This window comes from Coenobita brevimanus, chromosome 33, assembly GCF_032717465.1.
Source record: "Coenobita brevimanus isolate Jiangsu-jjx chromosome 33, ASM3271746v2, whole genome shotgun sequence".
Taxonomy (NCBI): Eukaryota; Metazoa; Arthropoda; class Malacostraca; order Decapoda; family Coenobitidae; genus Coenobita; species Coenobita brevimanus.
This window is the reverse complement of record NC_136986.1, coordinates 41,909,907-41,920,670: the sequence shown is the minus strand read 5'-3', so window position 1 is coordinate 41,920,670 and position 10,764 is coordinate 41,909,907. Positions and strand designations below refer to the sequence as shown.

The 10,764-nt window shown below is 39.7% G+C and overlaps 1 protein-coding gene across 1 annotated transcript; it reads right to left on the bottom strand.

Moving 5' to 3' along the window:
• Window positions 1-1,231: 1,231 nt before the first annotated feature.
• On the bottom strand, window positions 1,232-9,505 carry BCAS2 (BCAS2 pre-mRNA processing factor). Its single transcript, XM_080269285.1, has 6 exons — window positions 9,341-9,505; window positions 7,212-7,304; window positions 5,489-5,661; window positions 3,890-4,000; window positions 2,693-2,878; window positions 1,232-1,342 (listed from the first exon to the last, which is right to left on the bottom strand). The coding sequence occupies exons 1-5, from the start codon at window positions 9,413-9,415 to the stop codon at window positions 2,695-2,697; spliced, it is 636 nt and encodes a 211-aa protein (XP_080125411.1). The 5' UTR covers window positions 9,416-9,505; the 3' UTR covers window positions 1,232-1,342; window positions 2,693-2,694.
• Between the last annotated feature and the right edge of the window lie 1,259 nt (window positions 9,506-10,764).

Here is a 10,764-nt window from a genome sequence, read left to right as displayed (position 1 = left end):
AGTTCAACCCCTCCACTATGGCAATGTCTTTTCTATTATACACTTGTTATCCAGATGATTTTACTCAGCCTAGGGTACATTTTTCAGACTCTTGGGCCTGTTTTCTCAGCGGGTAAAGAAACTCTCTAGTACCTTTTCCTTTGTGATTTACTTTTGGATATGACTGGTTAATGTCCTCTCATTATGTTATTCATGCAAAGTATGGTGATGTCTGAAGGATTTATATAACACAGAATAGAATAGTAAGGTATAATAAGCAAAATAAACTACTTAAGAAAAGATGTTAGGGAGCTTTCTAAACTGATGACAATATGGGCCTAGGAGCTATACAGTATCTAATCTTTTTAATACTGTACTGTACCTCCATTACTAAGGCATTCTCATAAGCAAAATAAACCTCTCTGCCCTGACATACAGTAAATTATTATCCCCAGACTACTTTGTTCATATTTTGGAGAAACCTTTTACACTGTGGGAATTAAATACAGCACAGCCTTCTATAACCCCTAGATCCTACACTCCTCATGGGACAACATTGGATTGGATGACAGATGGATGGATTGACTCCTAGAATCCATGTGATGCAATTTTTAGAGTACTGTTTTGTTACATAAAGAATTAAATTCAACTTTAAGGTCTCCATACTGAAGTGCTTTGCAAATGTACAGAATATCTAACCTCTCTAGTTGGCAGTCTATCATTAAGCTGAATAAAATTGTCAAGGCAGCAAGAATAAACTAAAGAAGGATGTCACCTGGTTTCATGGGGCTCTCTTAGGTTGGGATGCAGGGTAGTAACGAGAATACAATATAAAGTACACTGCTCTTCACCATTAGTGGCTCTCCTACACTCTTTTTACTCTATTTTGGCCTAAAACTGCCATTTCTTTTTCCTGAATGCTTACTTGTATCAACAGATGAACCCTACATTATGATGCCTAACTGAGGGGATTACTGTACAAGACTATTAATATCTCATATGTAAAATTAAACTGTAAAGAAGCAGTATTAGACAGTCTCTTAAGCTGACAAGAAAATAGCTTTTAGTGCTGGTTTGCTTCCAGGATGGTGGGTAACAAATGATTTGATAATAATGGTGGTGATGGAACTGATTTGGTAATAATGATGGTGATGGCCATTACTTGGTAATAATGGTGGTGATGGTGCTGATTAGGTAATTATGGTGGTGGTGATGGCAGTGATGGTGATACCGGTGATGAGGGTGATGATGGTGAAGATGATGGTGATGGGCATGGTTGCATGTGGCAGAATGGTGGCAAAACATTGTTGTGATGAGTTCCCACCTTGCCCACCACTGTCTGCTTCCCTTCCTGGTCTTTCACCTGCAGAAACAGAAGAAAGGGAAAAAAGTTACTTAACTGTTCAAAAGATATCAACAACTTAATTTCTGACAACAGATGGCTAGCTACCATCAACCCCGTCAAGTACATGAGAGTGAAATGTGGCTACAACCTTGGTAACTTGCCACACAATCATCACTCTTCAGCATGGAGCATTCAATCACAAAAGTACAACCACCTTCATGACCTTTCTTCTGACTGACTGTTCATCTTCAAAGTCCAAGCTGATACTCTCACATTATTACAAATCTTATTACACATCTCAAATTTCTTTTTTCCTAGCAGCTTCCAGCATGTGTTGAGAAATAATAAGCTCCATCCAATGTAAGCAGAGTTAAACTATCTGGAGACTGCAAGAATAAGTGAAAAAAGGCATGTCATTTTAGTGAAGGGACTGACACCTTTAGCAATATCAAATAATAGGGCATTAGGGCTGCTCAAAAGAATACTCAAGTTGTCCTGACCATGACAGGATTAATAGTGCTGTATTAATATTTTCAGGTCTGTATGACTCCCTCTTAGTGAAATGAAACTGCCTAGCATTTGCTGGGGTATACCATAATGGATTAACACTCTCCTCTTGGATGTAGCTGGTATTAGCTGGAACAGAATACAGTATCTGGTACTAAAATTGTTCTGACTGAGAGACGTTTATGGTACCAATAATAACACTCCCACACTTGTACGACTCATTCATTCATTCATTCATTGCCAGATGCCATGTATCCCAAATGGGGTGGTCAAGGGCTTAGAGTTAACTATTTTGCAGGGAGGGGCACTAATCTTCCACCAACTCCACTTGACACGTAGGGATGCCAACAGCATCTCGTGTTCCCAGGCGGTCACCCATCCAAGTACTAACCAGACCCAACGTTGCTTAACTTCGCTGATTGGACGGGAAGTGGTGTACTCAATGTGGTGTACGACTCACTCAACTAAATAAAACTGTATGGCAATAGCTGAAATAGATGAGAAGTGGGTTAACATCTTCAGTGTTAACACTCTCGGACTCATATGACTCTCCCTCAGCTAAATGAAACTGTATGTCATCAGCTGGAGTAGCCTGTAAGAGGTTTAATCTCACCTTCAATAAAAAACCTCTCAGATTCATATGACTCACACTCAGCAGAACAAAAATGTCTGGAATTAGCTGGAGTACACCACAAGAGGGTAAAGGTAAAGTTCACCTTCACTCTTTCTCCATCTCTCACTCAAGCTTAGTGATGTCTGTTAATGGTACTAGTAATTACACTAAAATTTTTATTACTCACTTTCGGCTGACTAAAACTGCATGTCAGTTGCTAGAATGGAACAAGAGATGATTTATCTCACCTTCACTCATTTATATCTTTCTCTCGTTCAAGCTTAGCGATCTCAGCCTCCAGGAGAACACACGCCTGCTCAATCTCATAGTTGCGTGAGACAAGGGACACCCAGCTGCTCTCCAGATGACGCAGCTCCTCACCGGCCTTAGTCTGCATGCTCTTTCGAGACCAGTTTAACTCCTGTATCTCCTTCCTGGGGGTGGGAAAAAAAAAAAAAGCATGCGAAAAGTGAAGGGACATGGAACAGGTAAATGGATTGAAGAGGAGAAAGAAGGGTACATGTAAATAAAATGTGGAGGGATAACGATATGCTAAGTGGGTGGAAGGGGAGAATGAAGTGTGAAAAGTGTGAGTAAAATGTGGAGGGATTAAGAAACAGTAAATGAAAAAGAAAGAAGGAAGGGTGAAAAAGTGTGAGAAAGATGTTCAGGGATAAGGAAAAAGTAAATGAGAAGGGAAGAAGGAAGGGTGAAAAAGTGCAACATTTGGAATGATGAGAATAGAGTAAAAGGAAAGGAGAGAGGGAAGGGTGACAAAGTGAGAGTAAAATGTGGAGGGATATGGAGAGGGTAAATGGAAAGGAGGGGATGAAAGAAATGAAAGGAAATAAGGATGCAAAGGGAATGGATTCGTGCTTTACTCTTATATATGTGACCAATTCTGCTCCTTTATCTCCTAACTCAGCACCACAGACATAAACATTAACACTTTTGCACCTCATATTACCCATAAAATAATTTTCCCCACAAGCTTGTATAAAAGGCATCGAAATAATAAAATATGCCTAACAGTACAAGGGTCTCACACTCATTCACTCAACATTCAGGCCCCTGGAATTCTGACTCCTCACAGACATAAAACATCATTTATACACTTCATAGTACTGTGCCTATAAAATGATTTCCTCCCTCAAGCCTCTATAAAAGACATCTATCAATCTGTATCTATTCATTTATTGCCAGATGCCTTAATCCAGTAAAAGGTGGCCACAAATAAATTCCCTCCATGTTGCTCTGTCCTCTGTCATTTGGCTGCCTTCACTCCAACTCACACCCTCCTCTCATACAGCTTTCCAATCCATCCCTCCATCTCATCCTTGCTCTCTTCCTTCTCCTATTCCCCTCCACCACACTCACAAACACTTATACGGTATATACTTTACTATAATAATGCCAGGTCAATGATATGAGGCCCGCAAACTCACTTCAGGTCCTGCAATGTGGCCTGTGAGCGAGATAACATGTTCTGAAGGGTGGTGTTGTGGGATTTCCAGCTCTCGGAACCATACTCATTCATCAGCTCCAGGTTGGTGATCCTGCAGGTAGGCCAATTAAGTACAAACATCTGTTAATATCAGCATCATCATAATACTCTTACATTATCATCAATGCCGCTAACAAACACATCATAAATATCATCAACATCAACAGCATCATCATAGGCATTATCATCACTCTGTCCCTTTTCAGCATCATCATCATCATCACCGATCATGCAACTTCCAGTCCTCAATGCCATACTCATTCATCATCATCATCATCTTGGAATTTTTAATCATCACCATGGTATTTTTAATCATCATCATCATCATCATCACATCACTTTCTCACCTAAATATGGAATAAGGTTCAGTCCAGAAACAAAAACAGCAGAAATACTATGAAGAGTTTTCCAAGCAAAATTCTCTACTTAGCTTTCTGACTCTAAACCAGATACAGTAGAATCTTGCACTATACACAAACTTTTTTTTTTTTTTTTCCCCTTACACAACTAGGTGTATGACAAACATTTGCATAGTAGTTATGACATGATTTTCACACTAAAAACATGGTACAGGCTACTGGAAATGGATGCTATCATGTGGTGACACTGATATAACCAGGAGGCTCCACTGTCCCGAACGGTACTGTATACACTGACATTTAACCTCTGCAATCAGATGACATACTTTTTATTCCAATCTTGCTACTTCCATGCAATTTTATCCAGTTTTTGCAAAACCTCTTGTTGTAAATGGATTAATGATGCTTATATCTAACCTCTCCAGCTGACCACAGGTGAATGAAATACTGTATATGGTGAGTCAGGAGTCCGGGAACAATGGACAGGGCACATCATGGGATATCCTGAATGTGATATTCATCCTGCTCAATGCTGCATGAATAAAGGACAAAAGAGTGTAGGCTGGTATCAATCTGCCTTTCTTCTGACCATGCCATCATGTGTCACCATATGGCTGCAGAGAGAGAAAACATTATACTGTAATTTCCCCAATATTTCCAAACTCGAACCCTGTACTATCGAAGCCTGTGTCTGTCTACCACAAAAAGTATGTCAATACACCTAATTAGTAGCCTGGTATTCTAATGAGGCATAGGGCTGTCGCAAAAAGAAGACATACCTTATCTACACTAAGCCCTTTTCTTTCGTGGTACAGTACAGTACAGCACAGTACAGAACTCACCTTTGCCAGATCTGTTTTTTTGCAGGTGAGTAAACCATCACAAAATACACAAGTTTAAGGCATATTTTGGGATAATTTAATAAAATCTGTTGTTAAATCAACTCAAAATACATTTTGAAAGAATACATTTTAATGTCTGGTGATGCTCTGATGGACTGCAAAATGTTTTTAAGTCATTACATATATAAAAAAAAAAGGAGGAATACCCTTCTACATTATTTTCATTGCCGTACTTTGTGGAAATTCATCTTTCACAGATGTCAATGTGACACTACTATTGTGAAATATACCGTAAGGTCTTACTGTACCGTCCACAAAAGTAAGTTATACATCACCCACCTAGTAGCCTGGTGTTCTAACTGTGCCATAGAGTTGTCAACACACTCGCCCCAGGCAGCCACATCTGTCATCTTGCCTGGGGGTGGTGGTGGAAGCTCATAACGCTTCATGCTCAGTGTGTCCATTGGCTGTCTGGCTGCCACACGCTCATACTCACACCGCATCACTTCTGTCTAGAGGTGATTCAGTGTTAGTAAGTCATCCAACTGGATCACTTTTGTCTGTGGATAATTCAGTGTAAACATTCACACTGCATCACTTCCATCTATGACTGCTCTTATGAAGCACAGTAGCGATAGTTGCAACCCTAGGCTCAAATGAAAGTGAACTCAGTGGACTGCCAGGTACAAATGCCTTCCTCCTGCAGCCCACTATCCTCCTTTTAGGGGACAGAGGGAGACATGGGACATTTGTACAGCAGGCAATGGACTCAATGGAGCAGCTGTTACTGTATATTGGTGCCACCACATGAAGGTGTCACTCTCAGCACCCATAAGTCCTTGTTATTAACTTCTTGTGACCAGGGATATGCAGTATTCATTTTTTCTTAGTTCTTGCTATCTCCTGATGATTTTACTCATCTTAGGGGAGATTTTTCAAACTGGAGGGATTGGTTATGACCTTAGTAAGTCATCTGAATATGAGAGGCCTTTCCTTAGCTGAATCAAATTATCTGGTAGCAGCAATAAATAAACTAAAAAATGATGTCATCAGTGGAAATAAATGAAAGATACAACCTTTAACTGCATGAACTCCTCCAGACTGAATAAAATAATCTCGTATTAGCCTCAATAAACCTCCTTGTTGCATCAATAGCAGAGAAAGAATACCTAATGATAATATTTGAACTGATGCTTCTGATTGCTGTGATGTTGAATGAAATCCATCCTAAAGTGGGAAAATGAGGTCAGCATGATGATGGTGATGATAAATGAAGATGGTGTTGGACTGAATAAAACCCTAAGTGAATAAATCATACAAAAGACTTGAGAAGCAATTTTAACTTTTTAGTGTATTCTTGCTTCGACCTGACAATTCAATTCAGCATGGTGGACTTATGAAGCCTAAAGCATATACAGTAGTCTTCTTTAACAGCTTTGCTACTAAGGGTATTCTTCTTACCTCCATAAAAGCAACTGGAGATCGGGAGAAGAAACACAAGATGTCAGCAGAGTGAAGGGGCGATGTCCTTGGTGGTTTATTTTTGTGGCTCCCAGATGATTTTATTCAACTTTAGGGAGGCATTTGGAACTACAGTATATGGGTTGGATACAGCCTTCATTAACCCCTCCACTACTAACAGAGATCTTCTGACATGAATAAAATAATCTAGATAGCACGAATAAAACAGATAAAAACACTGAACTGTTGTTGTTGTGGCCCCTGGATGCAAACCCAATGGACTGATGAAACTAGTCACTTAACCCAGGCCCACCCTAGGATCTTCTGATGAGGTTATGATGGACTGTTTGTGTTGTGAGAGTGAGATGTTTAAGTAAATATGCTGTAATGAGAGGGGCTGCATTCTGATGAGGGCACTGTCTGGGGGTTGTATCTTGTGTCACTGGATATGTTGTTGTTATTGTTGTAACCCCATGCACATCTAAACATAATCAAATGGACTGCAGGCTGATGTTGCCCTTCTTGTGCAGTCCACCATCTGACAAGAATATGACAATTAGTATACAGTATATAAAAAAGTGGTCCCCAAAATTATATTTACCTCAAAAGCAGCGAGGTTGAGCGGCGGTAAATGTTCGAGGTAGTTCTTGGTAGGTCGGTAACGCTTTTTCTCATCTTCGACCATCGCCAGGGCCTGTGAGTGTGGGGGGATTGTGAAATTATTATAGTGATAATGGTTGCAACACCTGGCTCCTCTGAATGTGAACCCTGTGGACTGCAGACCAAAGTTACCCTTCTTCAGCAGTCCACAATCCTCCTTTTGGGGGATACAGAGGGGACAGGGATGTTTGTACGACCAGACAACTCCACCATCCATCATATCGGTGGCACCACATGAAGGCATCTCTTTCTAGCACCAAAATTATTCCTTATAATACTTATGATTTGTGACACATGTCCTATCTACCGGGTATCTATGTTCGCTTGTCTCACTCTCTACCATCAGCATAGCCTGCAGTATGTCTAGAGTGAGATTATTGGGACAATTCTGACTCAAGACACAGATGGAAATAGGCTACATGACCTCTGTAATGTTTAGGTACCCCATTTGTCTCCCCCAGATGTTACCTGAGGTACTCATTATACCCACCAACCCAAAATGGGTGAATGGACACCCAGGTCATGTGGTGCCAGCTACCTAGACCACAAATCAAAGCCTGACACTATCAGGCCAGCAGCTTCATAGCTAGAAATGCTAATCACTCAGCTACCACAGCAGTATTCCATTAGTTCAAGGAAATACTTCAATATGAATAACTGTTATCAAAATAATCTTGATGAAATGTTCATATACAGGTATTCCCCAACACAACGTTTAACTTTTTGTTTTTGTTTTTATGGGAAGTACCATTTATCTTTGCCTCTCACCACACCATTGTACATGGGCTATGATGCTGAATATGTCCCATTTTATTATTCAGTACTAAAATGTGTAGTTCTGTTCCATAACGTGTGTGTGTGTGTGTGTGTGTGTACCGGGTATATATATATATATATATATATATATTTTACTTTCAAGGATGGTCTTTCATGCTAGCAAAGCTATATCAGCCAGTGACACTGCCTAATTCCTGAACTCATTTTTAGTCTATGATACATATTTTATGGCTAATTTTTATCCCTGTATATCCAGAAAAAAAAATGGGAGAAATGGAGTTCCCCCGAGCTAAGCCCTGTATTGGACTATATAGCCCCGCTAGGGTTACAGGAGGGAGCTACCCCTCCTGGCACGGCAGCCCGGGCGAGGCTCGAACTTGCAATCCCCCGATCACAAGTCCAGCGTATATCTCACTTTCTACTAACTTTCATTCTCTATAAAGTATGCCCATAAATGGAAATAAATTTCCATCAAAATACAGCATTACCATAGACAGTAGCCTTGGGGATCCGTTTTGGTTCAAGCAGAATGATGTGCTGTATCCAATTACATTTGTTTTTTCTATATGCAAGGAAAATGGAACCAAAGACTAGAAGCCCACAAATTGTTCCCTCCAAGGAAAAAAAAAAAAAGATAACTGAGAACAAAATTCAAGATCTGATCCCTGGGTTACGTTACACTGGGTTTAGGCATCAAACTAACCTGACCTATATTAAACCAAACAACCTAGACAATGCGACTGGCTAATATTGTACGGGTAGCTTGAACTGCTCTGCCAACTGTTAATAGACTAGTAAAACGCCCTCTCACATAACGGTTTCAACAAATATTTCACTGATGTTAATATTCAATTACGAGGGAAGGGTTCTAGGTAAAGTGATGTAGAATAATGCAGTGTATTGACTCCATGTGTCCAAATATATATCAAGAATCTATGGAGATATGAAAGGAAACTAAACCAATCTACCTAACTGCTACGACTCACTTATGAAATGATAAACCTTTACTACATTGTTACAACTGTCTACTTTATGATCAAAAGACATCTGGGGCTTGTGGTTCATCCTCATTTCCCATCCATTATGAATAAACTACTACTGTATGAAGTACCATATACAATAAAATCGCAAGATCAATTAAAGTAAGCTAAGACTGTCTGACCATTTTAACAACTTATTCCTGAACATATGTAGAATCAGTTCTTGGTCCAAAAGAGGTTAAGCCATGAGTATAGTACTTTAAATAATACGGAACTGATATAAAGGATGTTTGTGGGACGAGGTTTGTCTTACCGCTTCTCTCACTCCTGGTTCATCGTAGCCAGTGTCGATGTACGGCAGAGCATCAACAATAACGTCTTGACTCATTCTTTCACGCTACAGGAAAAGCGGCGTCCTAAAAGGCAATTATCCTTGGTAACTTGAAAGGTATGCGACTGTAAACGAATCTCTCATAGAAACTTGCACTACCTTGACTCTTCTTCTTCTTCTCTGTTTGCGTTCATTGCGTTGTTGCTTACTGTACGCAATTACTAAGAAAAAAAAAAACATGAAGGTTTTCACCTGGAATTTCTGGAACTAATAAAATGAGTATCCTTAGCCCTTTCAAATCAAGGATGTCTTCATCCGATTTATTCAACTAACATCCTTTATTCAGCTCACAAGAGTAGTTGGTGAATGAAAGGGTTAACTCAAACCCATCAGTTCGAATAAAAAGTCTGCTTTTAACTGAATGAAATCGTCTGGAAATAATAATAATAATAATAAGCACCACCGTGATTCTTGTAGGGTCCTCTGAAGTGTGAACCCGATGGACTGCAGCTTGCCATCTTCCTGCAGTCCATCATCCTCCTTCTGGGAGACAGGGAAGTAGTTGAGGGACGTCTGTATAACCAAATAGCTGAGCCACCTATTTGAATGAAATGTTTGTAAAGGTGTACATATACAACAAAAGATGGTGGTGGATGGTTATATCAGATGAAGGCGTCCCTCTTCAACACATCATCGTGGTGAAGGGAAACGCGGGGCTTTAAACTGAATGATTGAAGTGTTTATTGTTGTAAATGTATAGAAAGTGCATATACAACAAAAGGTGATGGATCTTGCCATACACATCCTTCCGCAAAAGTCATGCAGTGGTATGCATACAACCCGGAAGTAAAGAATTATTTGGTAAATAAAGACATCTAGCGCTCTCTAGCCATAAATAAATATATGATGCTATTGTTTATAGTTTGGAACGATCTCTTTTCTTTGAGTGGTTATTATTTAGCTTCAGAAACTTCAAAAGTGACAACCTTGGATATCAACGTTCTCTCAAGGTGAAGGCAATGTATCCTTATCAAACACTCATACTAGTCATTAACAATATATAGGAAGTTAAGGATATGCAAATACTCCCCGCGAACTTCATTTCTAATGAGTAAAAAAGTTAGGATAATATTAGTAGCACGTGCGTTATCTTTGGAGGTAATGATAGCACAGCATCTGTTTAGCACTCAAACAAGCGAGCGCCATGCTGATTCATGGCCGAAGTGGTCGATGATTTTGTTTACGTTTCTTCTATAACAATCGCACCAGGCAGAATAACCTTATTTTCTCCATCCTTTCCTCAGTCAAAACACTCTGATGATATCGTGCACACCTATTACTCCGAAATTATTCCGAGGCAAAAAAGAACTACTTTCCATGTTGCATTCTTTCACTTACTCTCGCCA

Bases quoted from the DNA above. Each gene is read 5' to 3' on its own strand.
- BCAS2 (XM_080269285.1), bottom strand. From the start codon at position 9,415: ATGAGTCAAGACGTTATTGTTGATGCTCTGCCGTACATCGACACTGGC. The intron at 7,305-9,340 runs GTAAGACAAACC...CCACACTCACAG, and splicing joins AACCAGGAGTGAGAGAAGCG to GCCCTGGCGATGGTCGAAGA. The intron at 4,001-5,488 runs GTGGGTGATGTA...GCCTACCTGCAG, and splicing joins TTAGAACACCAGGCTACTAG to GATCACCAACCTGGAGCTGA.